This window comes from Barbus barbus (genome assembly GCF_936440315.1).
Source record: "Barbus barbus genome assembly, chromosome: 45".
Taxonomy (NCBI): Eukaryota; Metazoa; Chordata; class Actinopteri; order Cypriniformes; family Cyprinidae; genus Barbus; species Barbus barbus.
The window spans coordinates 25930115-25957771 of record NC_136723.1 but is presented as its reverse complement, the minus strand read 5'-3'; the positions used below and the strand labels follow the sequence as shown (position 1 = coordinate 25957771).

The 27657-nt window shown below is 42.2% G+C and overlaps 1 protein-coding gene across 1 annotated transcript; it reads right to left on the bottom strand.

Moving 5' to 3' along the window:
- Window positions 1-1194: 1194 nt before the first annotated feature.
- On the bottom strand, window positions 1195-25924 carry LOC306864293 (dual specificity tyrosine-phosphorylation-regulated kinase 1A-like). Its single transcript, XM_079408227.1, has 11 exons — window positions 25856-25924; window positions 24398-24582; window positions 24211-24330; window positions 21658-21846; window positions 21423-21570; window positions 16728-17014; window positions 12584-12730; window positions 11665-11805; window positions 11280-11583; window positions 7846-7967; window positions 1195-4325 (listed from the first exon to the last, which is right to left on the bottom strand). Exons 2-11 carry the CDS (start codon window positions 24503-24505, stop codon window positions 3798-3800), a joined length of 2094 nt encoding a protein of 697 aa, XP_079264353.1. The 5' UTR covers window positions 24506-24582; window positions 25856-25924; the 3' UTR covers window positions 1195-3797.
- Between the last annotated feature and the right edge of the window lie 1733 nt (window positions 25925-27657).

The window sequence follows — 27657 nt, the reverse complement described above, 5'->3', positions numbered from 1 at the left end:
GCCTTTAACCTTTTCCAAAAACAAACTTAGCTGTTTCTGTTGAGTGATGGGCCCTGAACCCAAATTGCATAGGGTGAAATGAATTATTGCTTTTATCAAGTTGCTGAATCAATAATTTAGCCACCCATTTTTCAACTATTTTAGAAACAACAGGCAAAATACTGATTGGCCGATAATTGGCCATATCTGATCGATCACCTGATTTAAAAATGGGTGTAACCAGGGCTATCTTCCATGCTGATGGCACAATGGATTGTCTTAAGGACTGATTAATCAGATATGTAATAGGCTGTAAGAGGGTCTCTTTGTGCCTTTTTAAAAAATGCGTATCAAGGCCATAGATATCCATGGCCTTAGAATTCTTTAAGCCACTGATGGTATTTGCTACGTCCATTTCAGTTATTTCTTGTAGGTGGAAAATCGGCTGTGCACAATTAATGGAGCAAATAAAACAGCTAGGTGAATTAAAAAATTGAGTTATTTCATAAACAGAGTCTAAAAAGATGATGTTTAATTCTGTAGATATAATGATCGGATTTGTAACTAATTTATTATTAATTTTCAACTCTAAATATTTGTTATAATTCTGTTTTCTGCCAATCAGCTTGTTGATGGTTTGCCATATCTTCCCATTTCCTCTTGCCTCTTCAATAGTATCAATGAAAAATTTGGCTTTAGCTTGTCTTAGCCTTTGTATTACTTTATTTCTTAGTGAGGTAAATTTTTGTCGGTCTGTTGTAAGACCTGTTTTTAAAAAAAGTTTCAATAATTGATCACTTTCCTCAGCGCTGACCTTAACGGACCAATCGCAGGCGCCTCCGATTACTGTCCAGCTGGAATCTGCTGTCGGAAGCGGACCTGGAGGAAGACATGGGCTGAGCACTGAAATATGGCAAAAACAGAAAAGCTGTTACAGTTTAATTTGAGATTATAAATAGCATACAGAAAACACCATTTACTTGCTTTAATGATTAATATCATCCCAAATGTAAGCAATACTTTTATTCATTTACTGGTTTAAAGTTATTTACAGATTTCTGTTTACTTCTTTAGAATCTGCATTTTTCACATTTACTTTGATAAAGATCTTCTGAAAAAGGTTTAAACCGTTTCGTCTAACCCCACTGACTTCGTATGGACAAAAACACAGATTTCCAAAATAACATTTTCTTCCACAAAATCAGTTTGATTTTTGAGTTTATTAATTTTAAGAAGCAGTGTGAAAAATAGAAAATACTATCATATAAAATAAAATCGTATTATTCCTACTGCGAAGTGAACAGCTTTATTAGGTTGCAAGTAAAAAAGGGGAAATTATATTTTTATTGTGTTTATAGAGAAAGATCAGAGCAGCAGCTCACTCGGTTGATCATGGCGCCAGCAACATCAAGGTCGTGGGTTCGAATCCCAGGGAACCAAACGCATAAACAAATGAAACTCAGAGATGTGTTTGTTTCCAGTGTATTCCTGTTTTGTAGCTTCAGTTGTCATCCAACATTTGTCCCACACGTAATTTATAAAGGCCAGAGTATTGTTCAGGGTCTCTGTAGGGCTTTCAGTATAATGGCAAACATTCACTGAAGTGGCCAAGGTTGGTGAAACTAGTAACTACCTTCATTTATTCACAAATGACTTCCCTAACCATGTCTTGAGCTTTGGGCTGTAATAGTATTTTTATTAAAGAAAGCAAAGACCTAGGAAAGAAGCCAGTGTTTGATTCGATTGGTCATTGAGAGCTGGCACTAAACCAGAGCAGTACCAAGCATATCAAATATTGGCCATTTCTGATGATTAGAGTGACCTCATCCCTGTCAAAGACTACGGTGTTATGGTCCTAAATGTTTTATTTACTATGACTAATCTCCATTGTGGCTTTATTAGCAGTGTTCTGATGCAAAGCATGACTAACAAACAGCATCCATTCAGTCAGTGATTTCATGCATGTTCATTCATTTCCCATGATCCTTCACTCTCACGCATGTGATCTGTGCTTTAGTGGAGGCCACAAACCTCCAGGCTGAAGAACACACTCGAGGGGACGTAGCAGGAAAACCCTCGACTCGGACACCGAAGAAGTCAACATGAAGAAATGAGAGAAGACCAGGTACAAGTTAAGCAACTTTGTTTTTTTATAATCATACATAAGACCGCTTGAATATAGTACAAAGGGTTTGTCCATTACTGCCCCTCAGTGACACTTTAATTTACACAGAAAGTCCTGATCTTACAACCTGTGGATAAAGATCCGAAATATCCGTCTGTCGTTCTGTTTACATCATCATCATCATCATCATCACATGTCCTGGAACCAAACGAGCAGTGAGAATGCGAACCGGACGGGAAGCCGAGGGGAAAGTCGGACCAGGGAGAGAGAGATTTCAAATCATAATGTGTGACCTGAAACGCTAGCAGGAGTTAGTGAGCGCTGCTGATGTTTGTCTCACACACACACCGCTGCCACAGCCGACTTCTGCTTTCAAATGGACCCATTTACTGAAGCCTGTGCCGTAAGAACAACTAAACGGAAAATTAGTTCCTGTACTATGTATACTACGTCAGCGCTGGAGTATACGAACATGTGAAACGCCGCCCGATGCCGTCTTTCTGATTGGATCCACACACGATACCCTGTCTAGAAGATTAAAGTATGAATATCTACTCTCCGTCCCGTTGCAACCCTAGAGTTTTGCATTTGTACTAGCGTCGTCATCGTCGTCAACTACTTTGGCCTGGAAGCACTGATACCCATTGACTACCATAGAGAACTTCCACTGCATGTTACCAAGTTGACGTAAATGTACTCAAAATACCATTAGGAAAAAAGTAGTGAGTTCTAAACTTCCTTTATTAAAAAAATATAAATATGTACATAAATTCTATTTCAGCTATTAAAATGGGGTCACAAAGTAAACACCTGAAGCCTCCGTATGCCGTGACCACAGGAACCCTAAAGAACCGTGCGTCCGCTCCTACCATCATCACCGCGCACAGACGGACGGACGGAAAGAGACGCGGATTGCTTTAGTAGCGAGAGAGAGCGGCGTCCGGCCGAGAGGATCTCCGACTGTCCAGCTGCTCTGGGACCAGCCGAGCAGCTCGGGCGTCCGCGTCCACCGTCCCGTGAGAGCGAAATCAACTGAAAACCACCCACGCAGCCGTCTGCTAAGAGCAAATGAAGAGAGAAAGAAAAACAGAGCGACAGAATTTCGCAAGCGATGGCGTCCAGGATTGAGCTCTCCGCCACATCGTCACTTCCAGTTCTGACAGTCGTTTACTGACATGACACACACCTTTGCTTCAAAGTGCAGAACTGCTACATTATTGGTTACAGACATCTATGTTCTATAAAAAAAACGCCTTTGGTACAATAAATTATCAAAAGGGAGAAAACAAAAGTGGTGTAAAATTCACAGCATAATCATGAAACCAAATCAAAGAAGCGAAAGGGCCAAAGTAAAACACACATGCCGAGCACAACAGAAGAGCGGGAAGGGACACGGCTCAGTCCTGCGGATCTCTAGAGAAGAAAGGCCTCGGGTCACTGTTCTGTTCTGGCGTGTCATGAATGATGGGTGTTCGCACATCAAAATTACACGAAAGCTTCGGAAACGTCCGGCTCATCTTCGCTCAGTCCGTAACGATAAGGCCATATTAAAGAAGCGCTGCCCGCGGCGGTCTCGTCGCACTCTGGGAAAGCTCCGCTCGAATCAAGACCCGCGTCTGAACCATCTGAGAATCGGAGAACAGAAGCAAAGGTCAGAGGAGGACAGCCTGGTGTCAAGCCAGCGTTAATCCGGTCAGGAGCTGGCCACCGAGCTCTGCTGCACGCACACGCCTGTCATGGGCGACTCCTCACGCTCCAGGCCCAGGTGAGCTTCGGCCATGTAGTGGCCCGGCCCAGAGTTCGAGGGGTGTTCCGGCACGCCCGTCTCCTGCCGCGGGTTGGAGAAGGCACCCAGTCCCAAAGTCATACTGCCGTTGTGGCCGAAGCCCAGGCGGCTCTGGTAGGTGTAGTGATGGTTCCCGGTGGAGGACGAGGACGTGGACGAGGCGTAGGAAGACAGTGAGGTCATAGACAGGTGGCCGTGGGTCACCTCCATGGAGTCCTGCGTGGAGGCGCTGTGGGAGGGCGAGTAGAGGCGGGGCCGGGGCCGGGCAGGGCCCTGCGGCGGGTGGTGCTGATGGTGGTGATGGGGGTGCAGAGCCTTGGGCTGGTGCGGCGGCACGTGGAAGGTGGTCTCCTGGACGGGGTGCGTCTCTCCGGCCGCCTGCTGGAGTCTGTCTCCTCCCACCCAACCCAGCGCCGGCAAAAAGGCCTGTCTCGCCTGAGGAAGAGCACACACACAGATCAAGCTCCCAGCTCAAACTAAATGGCACTAAACTGTACTAAATGACTGTTTTTCTGGTTTCATTCACACCAGGAGCAGGAACTCTGAAGTGGCCGACAATGACATCTTTATCTATTTATTTATTCACTTTTTAAAATTCACTTTTCAATGTTGTTTGAACATAAATGTGTAGTGTGTGTACACAACCACCCTATAATGATAAAAATCCACCCAGTGTTTTTTTGTTTTTTTTTTAAATCCTGATAGATGATAACCTTTCTGAAATCAAGCCGATGTCTGATTCTTTGCTATGTGATGTCACACAGACCCAGGCCCCGCCCACGATTGTTGATTGACACTAGTGTTTGAGCATAGACCCGCCCTGAGTGATCTGTCATCAGTTCGTCATTGTTTTGACGCTGGAGCAGATATAGACAAGATTGTCTCCTAAGTGACTGAGGTGTTCTGTTGTTAGATGTAATAATGAACATAGCAGTCGTCATATACCGACATCTAAGACGCAGTGGATTACTTTTGTTTGTGAAGGGAATGCGCTCCCGATCTACCTAAATGCATCTATGTTCGCGTGATTAGTGATCGACCGATATTGATTTTTTATAACCGATACCGATACCAGTTATTTGCATGTCTATGTGCCCGATAACCGATATGCAGAACCGATATTTATTTACTGTTATAAAGTAAATAAATGACTGCGTGATGTAAGTACTTCACTTTGGTTTTTCCTCCTTTCAGTCATCTTAACAAAAAATGTTTTGAGAATTAGCAGTCTTTCATGCAGGGCTCTAGACTCATTCTTCCCACTGATCTCACTTTTGCGCACGAGCACATAATTTGGTTGCAATTTGTTTTTGCTACAACATTTGATTAATCGATGCATGCTGATGAACTTTTATCATAGTTTATAGTTATATGGTAACGACAGTTTTCAACATTCAACTCGTTCTTTTTCATCTGTATTATTTGTGATTTATATTTTGTGAACAGGAATTCCTTTTTTCGTGCGCTTTTTACTTTCAAATTTGCGATCTTGGTGTCACATTTTACAAGAAAAGATCATTGTCTGTTTTGCTTATATCTATACACCTTTCACTTTTTAAGACTAAAACAAAAGATGGATTCATTGTTATTCTTAATTAAAAAGCGCAACAACAATAAAACAGTACGTTGACAATGACACTCTTACATAACATTTATCAACAAAAACGAATAAGACGAGGCATGGCACAGGACACACCACATGCTGTACTATATACCGAGTATATTACAGATTGTTTAGCAAACTCTGAGGAAGCAAATAAATATTAATATATATTTTTTTTAAATTAAGGAAAGCCTCCATAGCATAACCTGAGGTAAACAGCAAAGATAACAAGCTTCTCAAAACGAAAACAAAAAGAAAAGTAAAACTAAACTGGCTGTAGCTGACAGGAGTTTTTTCTACAAGAATACCACCACGTTCACCTTCTCTGGTTTAAGAAGCGGTCTTTTACTTTAGTTTGAAAACAAATCCATCCGTTGCGCTCCATCTGCGACGCGCACCTTCACGCTCGTGCTGACGCGGCGAGTATAAAGCAGGCTCTACTGAAGTGCTCGCGCTGAAAGCACCTCTCTTCACGTGATCAGTGAGATCTGACTCCTGCTATAATGTGCTGCGGCTGGCAGCGCGCGCTGTATGAAGCAGACGCTTTGGAGCAGAGCAGACCTGGCACTCGTACAAATGCCACGTCAAATTTTAACTCGTAAACAATTACCATTTTGGTCGCAGTCTAGAGCCCTGTCAAGTTCAATTTAATCTTCGTATTACAACAATAAAAAACATTTTATTTATAAAAAGCTTTAGCAGCAACACTAATATTAGCAGTAAGCAAAATGAACATAGAAAGTCTAATGTTTTCAAATGAAGAAAATAAAGGAAAGGAGTCATATCAACTTCATTTTTAACTACAGTTTTAGTAGGTTTATAAGCTGTTTAATAGGATAAAGAGTGAAGAATAATTCACTGGATAATGTTAATTCACGGAATAATATTCTCTGGAATATTGGAATATAACAAGCATTGTATTTTATTGCATTTCTCAGCTGGCATGCTCTAAATTATGCTGCTGACAGAGCGGTTTATCTGCATTTACACAGAACTATAGGCTACTCAAACTGCCATCGATCGCGGAGATAATAAATAATTAATTTCCATAGAGTTGTATTAATTTAGATGTTTATAAACGAAATAATGGTTATATAGTAAGTGTTAATACAATTTAGGGTGCTTCAAAAAAGTGAATCTTGTTAAAAGTTACATGCGGTGTCCGAGCTGAGCATTTCTTGAGCATCAACCGCTGAGTGAACTGCAATATGAAGCGGCTTCACGAGACTAATGATGAGCATATAGACCACAGAGAGAGAATTACATTCAATGCTTTTCTTTCCAACATGCAATCATTCATGGCTGTATTATTTAATTCATGCAAAGTTACGTCTTTATTGGGAGAGGACTCGACGGATTATCTATGTGACTCCGACTTCACGAGACTAATAGACCACAGAGAAAATTAAATTCAGCGCTTTTATTTCCACCATGTGCTAATTCATGGCTGTGTTATTTCAGGCAAAGTTATAGCCTATCTTTATAGGGACAGGGCTTGACAGAGTATCTTATTTATCATATTTCTTAGAGCCAAGTTGCATTTAAACTATATATCAGGCATTTATGTAATACATCTAATTTGTGCATTAATGCCTGTAATATTAAATAGTTTACTAACTACAGCAAATCAAGTACCTGCACGCCGTTGCTGTCTCGTCTCCCCTCAGATGCGCTGCAATTGTGATCCTGCGCGCAATTCTGAAAACGTCCACAAGATGGCGGTGTTTATCGGGGAATCCGATATTACAAAACCGATATTCGATTATGGAAAAATGCTTAAATATCGGGAAAAATATCGGTAAATCGATATATCGGTCGATCTCTATTCGTGATTCAGCTTCACCTACAGAAGAACCAAGTATAAGTTTTTTTTAATGAATATTTGCAAATCGCCTTTCCTAATAACGTGCTCGTTAACAAGTTCCGTGGCGAATGCGGCTAAAGTTTACAGTCTCAGAGAATGGCTCGTCACCCCACGGAAGAGAGGCAGAGTTTTAATCAAAGTATGTAATAAGACTTTGCATTAAGACCCTAATGAATCATATCAACTTGTGGAAAATGGGCATCCGATGACCCCTTTAAAATATATATTTTTGTGTCTATCTTAAAGTTCCATGATACTTTTTATTCAGTTCAATTTGGTGACTAAAAATGGGTTTGCTATCAGAATCGACCAGATTTAACTATAAAATGTACACATTTTTCGAGTGTGACCAAGGTGCCATAGTCTCACCAAATCCTGATACTTCAGCTTTACTTCCTGACATAATCCTACACCCTCACTGACTCTGGCTCAGTTGTGTGTGTGATACGGATGTGGCGGGTTGGTGTCTGTGTGGGTGAGGTTGGCACCTGTGGGCAGAGGTTGTGACAGTCCATGCCCACCGCCGCACTGAAACGTCCTCCGCTGTGCCGGTGCTGATGGGTCGGGTCAGAGCGGGCACGGCCGCTGGTGCTCGTTCCAGACGATCCTCCTGCAGACACACAGCGCTTCGAGTCAGTGATGGCAGAATAGGGCTGGCCGATTATTATCGCCATATAATTTTAAAACAATATGAATAGATTGATAGTGTTTATGCACCAAAAGCAGAACAAAGCAACGCTACACGGAGCGTTTATCTGCTCGGATCAAAGTTTGAGCTTACAAGTCTCGGTCACACGAGTGCTAAACAGCGCTGTGAGATCCAGTGTGAAGCGAACAACACAAATTACTCAGTGATTTAAAAGCCAGATAAAAGCGCTGCCAAACAGGAGAAACACTGTTTTTCAATCTACAAATCACCATAATTTCCCATGGATGTACTGTAGTAACACTAACTGCACTGTGGTATTGTGGCAGAACTGTGAGTATCTGTGTCGATCTGCTACAATTTTTACTGATTTTGATAATGAACAAAAATTTACATTTGCATCCTAGCTAGGGCTGAACGATTAATTAACACGGGGGAAGACGTGGCCTAATGGTTAGAGAGTCGGACTTGTAATCCAAAGGTTGTGGGTTCGAGTCTCGGGCCGGCAGGGATTGTAGGTGGGGGGAGTGAATGTCCAGCGCTCTCTCCACCCTCAATACCACGACTGAGGTGCCCTTGAGCAAGACACCGAACCCCCAACTGCTCCCCGGGCGCCGCAGCATAAATGCTGTCCACTGCTCCGGGTGTGTGTTCACGGTGTGTGTGTGTTCACTGCTGTGTGTGTGTGTTCACGGTGTGTGATGGGTTAAATGCAGAGCACGAATTCCGAGTATGGGTCACCATACTTGGCCGTATGTCACTTCACTTCACTTAATTGCATTTGCGATAATATCGCGATATGAAAAAAATAGATTTTTCAACCGCAGAGGCTGCAATTAGACTGTCACGTGACATGCGAGAGTATAGCAGGCACGCTAGACTGCACCTTAATCTGTTGAGCAATGGCCTCAGGCTCGACAGAACCTGACACTGCGGAAACTTTAGTGTCAAAGAGGAGCAGTACATCAGTTGTGTGGGACTATTTCGGCTATAAAAAAAGATGATGTTGCGCAGCGTCAGGTATTGTGTAAAACCTGCCTTGGGGTAAGGTTGCTACCTCACGGGGCAACACTACTAACCTGATTCAGCACTTAAAAAAACACCAGAAAGCAATGTACAATAGTTGCATGGCTAAAAAGCCGAGCACCAGTGTGTCAAGTAAGCCAAATACCACCCGACAGGGATCACTTAATGAAATGTTTGAAAGCGTAACTCCATATGAACGTACTTCAAAACGGCACATGGAAATTACTCAAAAAGTAACAGAGTGCATCGTGAAAGATATGATGCCCCTCAGTACAGTGACCATGCCTGGGTCCACTGCTTTAATAAATACACTGGATAAGCGGTATAGCATGCCGTCCCGCACATTTTTTAGCCAGGTCGCTAAACCGGAGCTACACAAAAATTGCAAGCAGTTTTTCGCTGCTACAACGGACATGTGGTCAAGCCGTACAGCAGAGCCCTATCAGAGTCTTACGGTGCATTTCATTATTGAAGACCTCCAGCTCAAAGCTCGCTGCCTTCAAACTGCCTACTTCCCAGACGACCACACAGGAAAATATTGCAGCCGGCCTGAGAGAGGGGCTTGCCAGCTGGGATCTCCACGAAGAGAACCTTGTCTGCATTACGACGGACAATGCATCAAATATGGTGAAGGCAGCACAGCTTAATGAATGGACCAGGCTCCAGTGTTTTGGGCACAGATTACATCTTGCCCTTTGTAAGTTTGTATCTTGTGTGTGTGTGTGTGTGAGAGAGAGAGAGAGAGAGAGAGAGAGAGAGCGAGAGAGAGAAAGAAAGAGTGAGTGAGGAGTGTGACTGATTTCAGAGTGAGAGAGAGAATGTTAGTGTGTGTGTGTGATATGGTGATAGACTTAAATTGTATAAATAACACTATTGTTAATTATTTATTTTTGCCAGAAAATGCAAATCAAAGATGAGAGTGTCAAGAGCTATAGGGCTGTGCAAGAAGCTGGTGGGGCACCCTCATAACTGAGTGCCCAACAAGATGGGGGTCCAAAGAAAAGATGATTGCCAGAGTGCTAGAGCAGGCTAAAGCCATATCCCATGTATTGTCAGGTGACCGATATGCATGCTCCCTCATTCCAACCTGGCAAGATATTGAAGTGTTGGAGTCTATTCACAAGGCACTGCATCCTCTCCTGGAATTCACAGATGCTCTCTCTGGAGAGGAGTATGTGAGCATCTCCTACCTCAAGCCAGTTCTCCACCTTCTGGCCACATCAGTCCTGGCTGAAGATGCTGAGGACACTGACCTAACTAGGTCGATTAAAACCAAGGTCCTGGCATACCTCAATTACAAATATAGTGACCCCTTCACCCAGGAGCTATTGGATGTTGCATCATTCATGGACCCTAGGTTCAAAACACAGTACATCAGTGCAGACAACATCCCTGCCATTAAGACCCGACTGAAGACGTACATATAACCAGGCTAATAATATATATAATAGTATTATAATAATATAGAAAAATATGTCCTTGAGTGTGATACTTCCACAAACACATACATATTTATATGTTAATTCAACTGCAAACCTAAATAAAAAGTGCAATCCACATGTTTACATATGTTTATGTTTTTATATTTCTGCAATCACCAGTTTAGCTTGTGCGATTTGTTAATGACTTTCATATTAATGTTTACACCAGGCTTATTTGCCAGTGCTTTTTGTTGTCATAATTATTATATGCTTACAAGTTCAACAAATCAGTCAATATACTACTGTGATTGTAGTTGTTAAATAAAAATGTCATTCATATCAATTCATAAATTCACGATTCATTCACCTAACATATAGGCCTGGCCTACAGAAAAGAACATTTATGTTTAATCTATCTAACTATTGTTTTGGTCATACTACAATGATTTATTGCTTGTCGTTGTTGAATAATACAGAACATAAAGAGCTTTCAAAAAATAATCACATATTAAATCGCAATCACAATATTGGTAAAAAAAAAAATTAAAAATCGCAATTAGATTTTCCAAAATCGTTCAGCCCTAATCCTAACTCAAGCTGCTACTATCAAATGTGCATTTCTAAAAGACAAAAAAGTAATATTATTACGAAACACAAACCTGTTTCTTGATTTGAAACAATAGCACTCATTAGAACATGCAGAAACTAAGAAATACATTTTTCTCTCAAGATAAAAATCTGGCTTTAAGCTTGAATAAATAAAGATTTGACATGTATTGTGATAATTATATTGTTTTGGGCCTATGGCAGAGCTCACGATCTCTCTGACCTGAGCTGGAGGAGGTGCTGGACGTGGTTCCGGACGACTGCGACTGCTCCAGCGCCGGACTCGTGGACACGCTGCTGCTGGTGTTGGTGCCTTCGTCTGCGGTCTTCTTGAAGAAGCTGTGCTGCAGCGCGTAATACGGCTGGATGCGGGTCTTGGGGTCGTAGTCCAGCATCCGCAGGATCAGGTCTTTGAACTTCAGGTAGTCGGCGACGGCGTGGCCCGACTCGCCAGCTCTCCGCCCGCCGGGGCCGCCCGCCTCCACGCCCAGAATACTGTGCAGCTTCCGGGAGCCTGCAGGTTTATACTGCGCACGGGAGACAGAAGAGTCAGCATCACCGCATCAAACAGAGACAGCCGGCAGATCAACGCAAAGAAAGAATCGCACCCTTTTGCCATCTTTGGTCTTCTTCACACACCACGTGCTGTCAGACATCTTCTCAAAGAACTTCCTGGCTTTAGGCGCCTGCTCCAGAATATGATTGGGAGGGACGCCCAACACCTCCACGATTTTATTCATCTGGTCGATCTGACAACAAAACATCCATCACAAACAGTAAGAAGATGACCACAGCAACATAAAGATGTGTTCATGCTGGCCGGGTCAGAGCAGTGGTTCAGATTTTAACTTGCCCTGACAAAATTTGAAAATTACGCAAAAAAAGTTGTTTTCATTGTTTTTGTATTCCAATAAATAAGGTTGATATAACACCAAAATTTGAGATACTAGTGAAAATCGATAAATAGATTCTCAATTTCGGTACCACAGCAAACACTGCTAGGCTTTACTGATATAAAGTTCAAACGTTATTAAGTGAATAATAAAATAAAATATGAAAAAATTAACAAAATACAAGCAATATCACAAATATAGCTGAACAAGGATTCAAATGAAATAAACAGCGCTTATAATATACATTTTTCTCTGTCTTCTGTTGTTTGGTTAACATTAATTGACAGATTATTAGGCTGCTGTCACTTTAAGACTGAATGCATGAATCCAACTGTTCACATTCATTTAAGAGAAACAAGTGTTTAACAAGGATACTTGTGAAGATGGACATTTTGACATAGCATATACTCTGTGAACATGATGCGGATTTTAAATTAATAGACAACCTGGAACAGTAAGACGTTTCTGTGTTTATCAGACCAGTTTCATTTCTAAGGCAGCAACATCCTTCAGTATCACTGCCGTAATGTTTTGTTTCCGCTGAATTGATTTAATCTGACAACAACTTTTACAAATATACATCTGTGACTAAGCATGAGCAGAGGGCGAAGGCTGGGTTCAGATCAGGACTCACCTCGTTAGCGCCGCTGAACAGAGGCTCTCCGGTGTGCATCTCCACCAGGATGCAGCCTAGAGACCACATGTCGATGGCCAGATCGTACGGCATTCCCAGCAGCACCTCGGGCGAGCGGTAGAACCGGCTCTGGATGTACTGGTATATCTGAGTACACACGCAGCCGTGTTAGTGATTGAGGCTTGAGTAGGGATGGGTGATATGGGCTTAAAAATGTATCACGATAATTTCTGGTATTTATTGCGATAACGCTATCAATGACAATAATACAGGGAATCCTGTTTCTTTAGAGAAAAGTATTATCTTTCCTATTTTTTACCCAAAATAAGGTGCTGTGAGCATTACTGAGTACACACGTAACGTAATGACTTTAATTCATACTGGAAGCCGGAGGGCGCTCTTGCGCAGAAACTACACTAGAGCCCTGAAAGGGCCTCAAATACATCTGTTTTTTTTTTTCTCCCAAGTTTGTTTTTTAAAGTAGCGGCCAGCGGCAGACATGTGAGTTGATAAGCCAGTGTTTGATCAATTTAGCATTCTCAAATCATCACGACTTGCCTAAAATAAAATCTATAGATATAAAACAGTTCAAGCATATAACAATGTTTAAACGTTAAAACTAGATATATGGGTGCTGTTAGGCACTATATCCAATAGTTGAACAAAAATGAAGTGAAAACGTCGGGGCCCAGGCTGAAATGCAGGGCTCTAAACTACACTGACATGCTCCAGGAAATCCCTAATATTGACAAAGGTATCCAGGTATCGCTGAATAAAACACAGATAGAAAAATCCTAACGGAGGAAACTTGAAGACAATACACATACGATGGCGACAATATATGGCTTATCTGTGTTCTTCAAGCTATCTTGTGCATTTTTATTAAGACTAAGTATATTTATAATGCAACACTAATCGACATAGCCTTTATCACTGTATATAATACTATAAAATAGCATGATTTCTGCCTCATTCTGTGATATGAAACCACGTCTGATCACAAAAAGTTATTTCAAACACTTGACTTGTGTTATGAAATTAATTTGGAGAAAAAGTATGTCAATAAATGATATCTTTGTTGGACAACAGGTTTTTAAACCGGCTCATACACATGCAAAACTGTTCTACTGTAGTACATTTAAGACTGTACAGCCCTGACCAAACCAGTCCCAGATCGTAGAAGGAGCTCCTCGTTTAGCGATAAACTCCTCAATTTCACGTCCGCCTTCCGTGATGTCGCTCCACACGGTCACACACAGAACTAGGCTTTATCGTTATATCGCGGGAAGACTAGGGCCACATTCACACAGCAGCAGAATACGGTTGTCCTGTATGAGAGGCCTTAATGCGGTTACGGTCACACACAGTACGGTTATTTACGGGCGTGACAACCTGTGTAAAGTCAATTCTGAGAATTGTTTGTAAACACATTATAAAGGTTAGAAATGCATTGCTGAAACACGTTACAAAGACTGAACTATGTAGTGCTTAATTGTGGAGTTAGACTGTTACACAGTTTTTCACCATTTTCGTGATCAGGATTTTTGGGGCGGGGCTAAATCATGACTCGATGACGCAATCGAGCCACCGAGCACGGCCCCTTTCCCAACACGTGTGTTCGACTTGAAGCAGCGCTGCAGACCGACATCAAAGTACAGCGAGTGCTACAGAGAGCAGGCGCTCGTGATGCTTTCGAATCGCTCGTGTCATACACTGATCGTTCTGCAGCGCTGCTTCGAGTTGAACACACCTAATAACTAGAGAGCATTAGCATCAGTAGTTCACGGCTCAACCGCGAGTTACTATTATTACCGCTAGTTACTACAGCCTACAGTTTGTTAGCTAGCTATGCCTTCGTCAGGTAAATGCATAATACCTGGTTGAGATCATTTACAAAACAGTTTGGTCTCCTTATGAAATAAGCTGCTAGAGGAAGACAGTTGAGAGAGACGGCAGCTTTCCTGTGAGTGGGCGTGGTTTCAGCGCCGCCAGTGGACACGCCCCCAGTGTTTGAGAGCAGATTTTTTTTATTTACTTGTTTTTTTAGCATTCAAATTTGGCTGGGAGATTAATAACACATTTTTCTGTGGTGTGACAAACTCAGAACACGCATTTATTGACTTTACACGGACTTTAATGAAGATTTGACAAAAGAATTCGCGGCTCGATTGGACTCGTCATGTCAGAAGTGATAAAACTTTCAGTATTATGCACGTCGCCATCTTTGATTTGACTTTGGTCACTGTCGTTATGGTTACTGGTAAGAAAACGGGCTTGACTCCCATTGCACGTTCATACAGACAGTATTCCAAACGCAACTGTAAGCTGCGGTGTGAACGGGACATTGAGACTCACACCTGCTAGTAAATACAGCTGTCGATCCCAAAAACTGACAGTGTGAACGTAGCCTAATTCTTATCGTGGGGAGAATTCTTCCCGGTATATCACAAACAATAAGATTTCGCCCACCCCTTGGTTTGAGGTTCAGTCAAGCTAGGGATGTCAATTTTCTATCATTTCCATGGTGACCGTCATTTAAATTAACAATCAATGAATCGTGAACCTTGCGTCTACTGCGAAATGCATCTATTACAGTGGCATATATTCACCGGCTGACAGGATGTGCAAATGCCACTCACATCGCCAGCTTCCTCACCCAAATTAAAGGGTTTTAGTCTAAATAAAAGGCTAGTAGCAGGACTGTAAAATGAATAGATGTGATTATGATCATTTGATAAAATGAAGAGAGCGTGCCGTAGTACGGATCATTTGACTTTGTTGGCTGTTTCCGATCCCGGCATGGAGACCGCTGAACGCGCCTCTTTAAATGGTTTCATGGCACTCGTTGTTGTATTTTATAACACAATCACAATGTTTGCAATTGACATTATTGGTATTTAAAATAAAATGATCCCACACGTAACTGCAGCTCATGGTGCTGCGCCGTGCGGTCAGAGAACCGCTTCTATCGGTGGTGCTACGGAAAACACTGCTGCTCACATGAAACATTTTAAGCCCGGTACACACCAAGCTGACTTCAAAGAACTAGCGGCGACGAAAGGCGACGGCGTTGTCGCTTCGCTTCGGACAAAAAAGCTCTACGTGAACATACCACACAGACTTCAGCCGACTGCAAACTGAACACGTGCGTTCTGCGCCAGTGTGAGAGCAGTTAGCGGTCTATTTCAGCAGATATCAATAGTAAATATTCGTTATTCAAACGCAGAAACTGAAACAAAGACATACAAGTTAAACGCAGATATATGAAATGTAAACGAAGCAGCGCTTGCTTACCGCTTTGAACATCAGTAACATTGACAACTTTCATTATTTTGAGCAGCTCATGTTATGAAAACATTTGCATATTGGAATGCTTGGGCAAGATCATGTCACATCAAAAAACAGCCTTTTGTCTATGCCGCCTTCATTTACTTGCCCGTTTATCACTTTCACTTTAATTCTCCTGCACGAAATCGTTTGCTAAACTGAACAACCAATCAGAGTTCTCTCTCTCACCAACGGTCTGCGACGGCCCGATGCCGATTCAACATGCTGAATCAGCAAACTACCGCCGACGAGTGGAACACACCAAACAATCTAGCCCGACCGTCGGCTTGGTGTGTACCAGGCTTCAATGCAAGTATGACAAAAGTGAGGTACAAAGCTTTGTTTATAAGAGAAATAATAGGTTAGCATGCAAATGTTACATCGTGACTGAGTTTGCAGTCATGCTGTTCGATAGCCTACCTGTACATTTAAAGCCATACGCGGCGTTCTGTTCTGCCGGTTGGTCATGAGTTTCCAGGAATTTAATAATATTTGTTGTTTCTTTTCCCAAATCCTCGCCTTCTCACCGTCTAATTTCGCAGGTTTATTTGATTGTCGTTCACTTTTAATCACTGTTTTCGCATCTCTTACTGCGGTTAACATGCGGGGGGAAATGAAAGATTTTGTGGCCAGGTGTTTGTAACGCACCCCAAAATTAAACTGCAAAATTGACCATTGATAGCTTTGATTGCACCTCTTAACAACAATTAATCGATCGTGGATTAGTCGTTGACATCCCCAAGTCAAACACAAACGGACTCAAATCAACAGGGAAATGACAGAATAACAGAACAAACGGCGGATCGCTCTGTCTCACCCGCTGTCCCAGCTGACAGGAGCTCCCGAAATCCACGATCTTGATGGCGGATCTCTTGGGGTTGCAGAGCAGGATGTTCTCGGGTTTGAGGTCACAGTGGATGATGCTCAGCTCAGGCGTGGCCAGGAAGAGCAGCGCGGTGCACAGCTGCTGAGCAAACTTGCGTGTCAGGTTCAGAGACACGCCGCGGAAATTCGTGTTCCTCAGCAGGTCATACAGGTTATAGGACAACATCTCAAAGACCAGACACAAGTGGTTCCGGAACATGAAGTGGCGTTTCAGATGAACTGGAGGATAAAGAAAGACAGAATGACGTTAATGAGTGTAATGCTTGACTGATGACAGAGAAATGAACGTCTCCAAGGCTAGACAGCACACTAAGATAGGGCTGCACGATTAATCGAATGCGATAGTCATGAGCATCTCGTCAGTAAAGACGGTTCTGTGATCTGAAGTAAATCTTCATCATGATTTCAGATAGAGCTGTGTTTACTACACAGAGCCGTAGTTCACTGAAAAGCTGCGCAAGCTTGATGATATCGTCTGAGTGGTTTTGTGCAGTTTGTCAGTGAACTACGGCTCTGTGTAGTAAACAGCTCTATCTGAAAACACACGTGATGGAGATTTACTACTGATCACAGAACCGGCTCTTCTGACCAGATGCGTACTGGATATCGCATGCGATTTATCACGCAGCCCTAATCTACAGCCATATATATAAAAGATGACAAAAAAAATCAATATCTCTGCTAACTGGCACTGCTTTTCCTCATTGTTAGGTTCCTTTGAATGAAAGCATCTGCTGATTGATTCAATGTACACATAACGAACATATCAGCCACTGGAACTTATAAAACACCTGATACCAGATACAACACCGGTCTCTGCTTTCTCATAAATAATCAACACCTCAGGCTACAAATAACAGTAAAACACAATAAAACTCCTGAATCGGTCCCGTCCAGAACACAGTCTCATCCCTTCAAAACACAGAAACAGCGACACAGTCCTAAAACAACTCATGATGTAGAAATAAATGACCATTATGTGACTACAATAATTCTGATCAAATGTTATTAATTGTACTTTGCTTGCATGACTAACCCAGCCCTAACAAAACCCTAACCCAGGTTTTACCTGGTCGGTTTGGTCAAATAGACAGAAGAAACGTTTTGGCAAGTATTACAATGAAAAAATGACCAATGCATTTTTGGGTGACGAACAGGTTCGTTAGTGACTGATCCACAGTCAAAGTCCTGCACATAGTCTGTGGTTCAAATTATTTTAGACCATAAATAATTGGCACCTCAACTTTCAACATTTCCAGAACTGAAATTCGCATGGATTTATAAGAGATATCTCATTTAGGGCTGTGCGATTTTGGGAAAATATCTAATTGCGATTTTTTGACAAATATTGTGATTGCGATTTGATTTCGATTTTAAATTTGCAAAGTCAAGCTTCAGCTCAATATTGTCAATACTGTGCAGCACAGTATGAGTATCGTTACCCTGCTGAAAAAACAACAAAAAAAAACTATTGAAACCATCACAGAAATTCTTACAGTTTCCATAAAAACCATTACAAAATTCCTTTTTTGTTTTGGCCATTATTCCAATAGGAATTACTGTTGTTCTATTGGTTGCCATCTGCTAGATTACATCCCACCAATAGAATGCATCAAATACCAGCAGACACCATTAAAACCAATACAGTTCCCATTATTACCCTTAAATCCATTACAGTTTCTATTGTGTTTTGGGAGGGGGTCTACTGTTTTTTTGTGCGTTTTGTTTTTTCTGCAGGGAAGATTATAATGGTATTTCTACTTTTAGAGAATTACTGAATTTCACAGGAAAGATTTGTTTATTTTTTATAAATAAAGAACTGTATTTCTTTAGTGAATTATTAAAGTATTACATGTTACACGGGCTGATTTATTCATTTTTAAGTATTTGGGATTTTAAGAACAAGTGGGAAGTGTTCTGAATGTCTAATTTCATCCAAGGGAAATTGGCAAGCAGTTAGACTTAATTTACATTCGTTTCAAACGCGGAGCCAGGCGCGAGTGGACACAGGTTGCGTGCGTCAGGCCTCGTCCATATTGCCAGATGCGCTCGTGAGCAGAGGTGGGTAGAGTACCCAAAAACTGTACTCAAATAAAAGTAAAAGTACTTCTAGAAATATTTACTCAAGTAAAAGTAATCATCTGAATAGTTACTTGAGTAAGAGTAAAAAAGTATCAGATAAAAAAACTACTCAAGTAGTTAGTTACTATGGATCATATAGGTACTGAATATAGACTTTTATTTAGATATATAGATTACAATTATGTAATGTGTATGTACACACACACACACTGCCGTTCAAAAAAATAAAATAAAAACAATTGTATATATATATATATATATATATATTAATGTAATTTAATTCAGTGATGCAAATCAGAATTTTGATCAGCCTTGCAGTCTTCAGAGTCACATAATCCTTCAGAAATCATGTTGATTTATTATCAGTGCTGATATTTTTATCTTTCTATTCATCAAAGAATACTGAACAAAATGTCACAGGTTCCAAAAAATATTAAGCAGCAAAACTGTTTCCAACACTGGTAATAAATCACTATATTATAATGATTTCTGAAGGATCATATGACTCCGAAAACTGGAGTAACAGCTGATGAAAATTCTGATTTGCATCACTGAATTAAATTATATTTTAAAGTAAATTAATTATGTATTATCCTATAACCTCTGACACTGAAACCTCTGAAAACGAAACCTCTCCTCTGAACATAACGAAACAAATGCATATTGACGGATCTTCTGTTCTGCAAAATGTAAACAAATGTAGCCTATATTTTTGCAAGCGTAAATATTGTAAAAATATGAATATTAATTGTGTCTGGAACAGGCCGCTGCGCAGAGCTAACGCGGGTTCTGCGGGTGTTCATTTCATACTCTGTGACAGCTTATTTAATATATAAATTATATATTTTATTTAATGTAAGGTACATGTACAACAAACTGGTGATGTCATAGTGGTATCGTGGCCTATACCTGTGGAACAGTAGACAGCACACGCGGTGTTCATCTAATAAAGATCTTCATATAGCTCTAGCAAACAAGCCTTTGCAGATTTGCTTTCAACTGACTGTAGATCCAAAGCCACGTCTTCAGCGCTCTTGATGTTCTTAAACTCTCTGTTATCTGAGAGAGAACCGCTTCAGAGACTCAGCGCGTGCGGCAGGGAACTGAACGAATCATTCAAACTGATTCACGAACCGATTCACTGGTTTGATAAAGCCTTTAAACAGAATCGACTCAAAAGAATGAATCATTCGCGAATGGGCATCGTTCATTGCCCAGAGAAAAGTAGACGGTGCGTTTGGAATAAACCGAAGCATTTTTAACTTGTATTGCATTAAGATACAGTAACGAGAGGAGAGTCGCCCACAGTAACGAAGTAAAAGTACCGTTTTTTCTCTAAAAATATACTTGAGTAAGAGTAAAAGTACCCATTTTAAAATATACTCTAAAAGTATTAGTTACCCAAAAAATGTACTCAAGTAAATGTACTCAAGTAAATGTAACTCGTTACTACCCACCTCTGCTCGTGAGAGACTTGCGGAGCAGAACCGGGCGCGAGACGCTCAGAGTATGAGAAGCATTCAGAGACACGGCTGTGTGTGCGGTCTTCTGAATTATCAAACATGCAGTATAAACTTACTTCAAATTAATCTGTCGGGGAGATAAAATGTGTAAGAGAACGATCATGTAGCCTACTAATAAAAACATCTAAAATGTATCTTTTATTCTCCAGTACTGAAAGCAGAACCGATAAGGGAGCTCTTGATATGCGTTGTGACACAGCTCTTGCAAATTACCTTTTTTGTTCGTTGTTTGTCATTTCGAAGCTGAAGTTACATACGTTTGTCTTTAGTTTTAATTTGCCTAACTATCGACCTGACCCTTTTTAAACGGTGGGTGTTTACGCAGTCGGCTAGAGCACTGCTGATCGGGGAGAACGGAGGTGCGCTCACTCTGTTGTTAGGAAGACCGTCACTCAAGGCTGGCAGTCATACATGTGATCTGGATCAGAGTCATATCGCGTCCACATCGCAGGCTTCGCGCTTAGCAAAACGCGATTGCGACTCGATTTTGATTCATCGCACAGCCCTAATCTCATTGAAAGAGAAACTCTTCAATGGTTTTGTGTAAAAACATTCTATGGTTGGTCTGTGAGGAACAGTATCAGGCACAGAAAGACTTGATGATGATATTGTACTTGTTAAGCACCTGTCCACAGACAGACAGGAGCCAGTTTGTGTGAGAGAGGGAACCCATGATCATGACCCTGGAGTCACACGCTAACAAGGAACCCTGGCCTATATTTTTAAACATTTATAGTTGACCAGCACACCATCTGCCCTAAATAGAGCGATTCGTTCCTCTCCAAACGCTGATTCATACACATACAACAACATCACAAAGACATTTCAGAGAATATGTGCTCATGTTCGCTCGTATTGCATACAAAGCCAACACTAAGGCAAAACATTGTGAAATATTCGAGAGCAGAAGAAATCTGGCTCCCTATGGGAGCTTTCTAAGAATTTAACTTATTTCCATCGCTTCGGAAACGTCCTGATCTTTTCTACGACTACAGGAGCTGTGAATATGGGTCACACATTACCGATGTAGTACTTCATCTCGGTGTCGTGTTTGTTCATGAGCTCCAGCAGTCGGACTTCAATCTGAGCCTGATTCAGAAAGGCCTTTTTATTCTTGATGATCTTGATGGCGACCCACTCCTGCTCCACTCGGTCATATGCCTTCACCACCTGCCAGCAGAGGGAGACAAACACACGCGTCAGAACAAACAAAAAACACCGGCCGATTCTTAACTAGTGCATCAGAGAGACACTGACCTGACCGAACGAGCCTTTGCCTATTAAAGAATCGATCTCATATCTGTCCATCCATTTCTCGCCATTTTTAATGATGTAGTCAAAGTTGTCATCATCGTAACCGTCGTTGTAAATCTTCCTCTCCTTCTTGTTGCTGGAGTCCTCGCCCTGACCCTGTTGGTGACGCCGCTTCTTTTTTGCATAGTAAACCTGCGAACAAAGGGCAAAGCCTGAGAGGAGCGACCCGAAAGAGCTGCGGATGCAGGGCCCTATGACCTCCACCACGCACATTATCATCATATCACACACACAGAAATTAAAGGTCTTCATGGCAACCTGTCAAAATAAAAGTCTCGTTTAAATGGAAGAAATTGAGACAGACATATATGTGACCATGGACAACAAAACCAGTCATATGGGTAAATTTTGCTAAATTGATATTTATACATAATCTGAAAGCTGGATAAATCATCTTTCCATTGGTGTATGGTTTGTTATGATAGGACAATATTTGTAAAGTAAAGTAAAGTCGTGACGTATTGTCAAGTATGGTGACCCATACTCGAAATTGGTGCTCTGCGTTTAACCCATCCAAGTGCACACACACAGCAGTGAGTAGTGAACAAATGTACACACACACACACACACACACCGTGAACACACACCCGGAGCAGTGGGCATTTATGCTGCAGCGCCCGGGGAGCAGTTGGGGGTTCGGTGTCTTGCTCAAGGGCACCTCAGTCGTGGTATTGAGGGTGGAGAGAGCGCTGGACATTCACTCCCCCCACCTACAATCCCTGCCGGACCGAGACTCGAACCCACAACCTTTCGATTACGAGTCCGACTCCCTAACCATTAGGCCACGACTTCCCCTGTTTTGGCTGAGATACAACTATTTGAAAATCTGGAATCTGAGGGAGCAAAAAAATCTAAATATTGAGAAAATCTCCTTTAAAGTTGTTCAAATGAAGTTCTTAGCAATGCATATTACTAATCAAAAATGAAGTTTTGATATATTTACGGTAGGAAATTGACTAAATATCTTCATGGAACATGATCTTAATATCCTAATGATTTTTGTCATAAAAGAGAAATGTATAATTTTGATCCATACAATGTATTGTTGGCTATTGCTGCAGATATACCTGTGTTACTCATGACTGCTTTTGTGCTGCAGGGACATATATTACTATTGTACAGCAGAGTGTACTTCTCAGTGTAATAACAACACTGATAACAATAAACAATTCGTAAAACTTTGAAGAATAATCACATTTTTATTCATTTTAACAGTATACGTCTCATGAAGCACTATGTTTTGCCAAAATAATGAAAGGAATTTTTTATTTCATTTGATTAAAAGATTCATAAAAATGTTAGTTTCATGCCTTCATCTGATTGCCAGAAAAGTTCAAATACACAACACAGAATTTCTGGGGGGAAAAGCATTTCATAGGGCCCTATTATTGAAGCAATTTAATAAATTAAGCTTTTTTTTTTTTTTTTATAAATTCAGTGGATTAGACTTGAGTTTTGATTAGAAAAATCAAAACTAAAACTAATAATGTTTTAAGGAAATAAAAACCAATCTCTACATAGAGTATATGTGTGTAAAACTAAATTGCACAATATTTTCCCTGAAGTGTCACCGATATGCAATAAATGCAAGGTTGCAGAGGGTACACTTCTGAATTCATTTTGGACATGTTGTAACCTTCATAAGTACTGGACAGATATCTTTGACCTGCTTTCAAAAGTGTATAAAAAAGATATTGTTCCAGATCCAATGATTGCCATTTTTGGGGTGATTTCGGTACCTTCTTTTAGTTCATATGAAAGACAGGGTATTTCTTTATTTATGGTACTTGCAAAGAGATTGATTCTTCAGAGGTGGAAACTTGACATTGTCCCAACATTTGATGTGTTGCTGAGTGAGCTAGCAGACATTATTCTTAGAGAAATTACGATTTATCGGTAATGATAAGCTAGATATATTTTGGAAAATATGGAAGCCTGTGTTAGATTACTTAGGAATGAGATAACTTATTTACATTGTTTTTTATGCTGCATTATACCTCTGTAACTCTTAAATTGATTTACCTATATATTATGTGGTGATCGAAGTATTTTTGTATTTAATTTACTTTTTTATGTGTATATATATATATATATATATATATATATATATATATATATATATATATATATATATATATATATATATATATATATATTTATTTATTTTATTTTCTTCTTCACACCCTGCTGATGTTATCACTGTGATCTGTTTGGAAACACTTTATTTTGAACATTAGAGGAATTTATTTGTAACTAGTATACCGTAATATCGCTTTCCTTTTGGACCTTTGTTCTGGAAAAGCAAATGTCATTAAAACTGAATAAAAAAAGAATAAAAAATAAATAAAAACCAAATTTGGGGCAAAAACAAAATGGATTTCATAGGGCCACTGCTGCAAGTGATGCATTTATTCAAGCAACAAAGTCAATAAAACATGTTTCTTTAAATCAGCATGCGCTCACTAACAGCTGCACACAGTCTCGCGAGTGACGCACCTCATTGATGTGTTTGTATGTTTTGATCAGTTCGATGGAGAGTTTTCTTAAGGGCGCAGTCGCTGGATCCCGGAAACACTGAGGCATCCGTCTCTGAAGCATCACCATATCAGCAGTTACCTGTAACATGACAGCGTTCAGTGTGAGCTCGTACAGACGTTTGCTATAGCCGCACGCGAGTGTGTACCTGCGGGGCCTGCGAGTTGTATGGCAGCGCAGCGACTGATTGGTCAGCAGCGCTCTGCGGGTGACCATCACTGAACGGCGGGTGAGAATGGGGCGTCTGCGCATCCATCTACACACAAGCCGAATGGACAGAAAACGAGGGGGCCAGCCGAACAGAGGAGGGTTTGCATGCTGAGGTCTCTCCTCCTGTAACACACACACACACAGAGACAGACAGGTGACAACCTCCTCCAATCTAGGAACGTTTACTGCTTTTACTCATGAACGACAGTCACTTTTCTCATCATTGTTTTAAAGCAGTGAGTGCTCCAGTGAAACGCAAGTCAGAAGCTCTGATCGGGTTACAGAAGATCCAAAAAAGCTCGGACCGAAATGGCAGATCATGCTTTTGTCACAAGACGACACCGGACACGTGTTACAGTCCTTCAGAGCGATGGATTGAACATTCAAACACACACACACACATGCAGGTCTAATCAGAGCTGATCGAGTGAGTGTGTGTGTGTTTATGACTCAGCATCAGCATCACACACACACACACACACACACACACACACAGAACTCAATCACATTGTAAACGCAGAAACAGCGACCGCACAAACAAGGTCTTCAGTTTTTAAATCAGACGATGGCAATGACAGACCTGTAGCGTGAGCGAATGATACACTACAGACGTCTAGACGACAGCTGAGGATTTTAGCAGAGTGCCGGTCGAACAAATAACAGCACAATAAAGACTACATGTGAGCGTTTGTGATGGATGTGATGTTTGGAAATGTGACGGTCTGCAGCGAGCGGGAATTCTGCAGATCATTAAGTCGTCATTTATCAGCATCTCTCAGCAGCAAACACAATGCAGCACATTCACACTGGTAACCAGCGCTCTCAAGCCCAGCAACAGTGCCTCATTACCATAGCCTACCACCAGGAAGATGCCGCGCCATTGGCCGGCCAGCTAAAGCGGCAGCCAATCAGGAAAGGGTATGCAAATAACCCACTTTTGTTGCTAGGGCAAAGCTCCGAGGCTCCGACCAATAGGAAAACGGGTAAGAGGCATGCAATTGAATTGCACTTTGACACATTTCCCAGCACAGTTTAACACAGTATTTGCTGACAGAAAAGCTCTCGGGTGAGGAACCCGGAATCAGTTTGTGTGAGAGAGGGGCCCCGGCCCCAGAGACGGACGCTGCCACGGGACCCCGGCCTGTATTTTTAAACATTTATAGATGACCGGCACACGTCTGCCCTAAATAGAGCGCTCGGATCCTCTGTAAACGCTGCCGTGGCCTGATAGGCAGCCTAAAGAGGAGCAGAACTCTGAATAAACACACACTCTGCTGCAGCGTAGAATTAAACTGCTGGTTTCATCTGGACAGAGGAGAACCATTTCCCTGTTTCATACTGTACACACTTAACACACACACACGTGAGCAAAACACAGGGTTATGATCACACTCACCTGTATGCATCGTCTTCTGACAAATCTCATATCATTGTGACAGTAGAGTCCATCTGCAAACCACAGCCCACTGCAAGAACAGCACAGACCTGTGAGCGACCGCATACTGTACCTGTGTGTGTGTGTGCGTGTGTGTGCGTGAGAGTGTGTGTGAGTGTGAGTATGTTTATGTGGTTTATGAGGATGTGTATAATGACATGGGTATGACAGAGGTATTACAATATGAAGGTGGTTTATGAGGACACTGCCTATGTCCCCGTAATTCAAAAGGCTTAAAAAACATACTAAATGGTGTTTTTTTGAAAATCTAAAAATGCACAAAGTCTCCTGTGAGGGCTAAGTTTAGGTGTAGGGTTGGTGTAGGGCAATAGCACACACAGTTTGTTCAGTATAAAAACCATTACGCCTATGGAGAGTCCCCATAAACCACAAAAACCAACATGTGTGTGTGTGTGTGTGAGAGAGACAGAGAGAGAGTGTGTGTGAGAGAGAGAGAGTGTGTGTGAGAGAGAGAGAGTGTGTGTGTGAGTGAGTGAGTGAGTGAGTGTGAGTGAGAGAGTGAGAGTGTGTGTGAGTGAGTGTGTGTGTGTGAGTGAGTGAGAGAGTGAGAGTGTGTGTGAGAGAGAGAGAGTGTGTGTGAGAGAGTGACACATGAATGTACCTGAAGCGACTCGCGAGTGGTTTCCAGGTGAGAACAGCGCTGATGTCTCAGCAGGGTCTCGGGGTTTTCTGAGATGTTGAGTTGATCTGTAACTTGCAGCATTGGTGAAGATCTGCGGTGAAATCAGTCCTCAGTTTAGCACAGCGGGTGTTTACAGCACACTAACACGCGCGAGATCACAATACAGACGAAGAACCCCACATCATCATCATCATCATCATCATCCCGCAACTTTCCCACCGACTCGACTGTAACGTTAAATCAGTTTCGCGCGCATGACGAGAATCAAAGCTGTCAAAACACCGCTAGCCTAGCCAGCTAACGGCACCGGAGCCGCGCGGAGACCGAAGCTCGTGATGCTGGGCGCGAAACGAACGGATCATCGGCGAATCGCTCGCGTTCAGCTGTCGTTACCGAGCCGCTAGCTGCACAGACGTTAGCAGCGCGGGCCTGTAAACGGCCTGAGCGAGAAAACGGCCCCGTTATCGCGCCGCGCCAACGGAAAAGCGCAGAACGCGTCGGATCGCGCCTCTTTTCGCACGGAGCGAGCGGATCCGAGGCTCCGGTGCGCGGCGGCGGCGGCGGGATCGCTGAGGGCAGCTAAGCGTTAGCCGCGGCGCTAGCCGTCATCACTCACCGTGCGGCGCGCCTCTTTCTGACGAGAATCCTCCGGAGGATCCGCGATAATTCCCAGCCGGCCGCCTTCCTCGGGAATCCCTCTCCAGAGCAGGTCCGATGCGAAGAAGCCTCGCGGAGAACAGATCAGCGCGTCTCTCTCGGTGAGCGTCGCGCGCTCCGCAGCGCAGCAGTCCCGCGTGCGTCCGTCAGTCACTCATCCTGCGCGCGCGCCCCCGCTATACAAAATGGCGCGCGCGCGCTGCAAACCCGCGCACGACACTCGCGCTAATCTCGCCCCGCGGAGCGGCTCAGCATCGACGCGACGCGCGGATCGGCGATCGGGTTCTCAGTCGCAGTCGAGCGCCGTCAGTCGTCTGCTGGAAGGGAAAAAGAGCCAGGAACAAAATGGAAGCCGAGCGAGAGCGTTTCCATGACGACTGTCCATCACACGGCCAAGTTCCCGGATGACCTCGTGACGCAGGGAGCCGTTCTCGGGTTGCCATGGCAACTGCCAATCAATTTG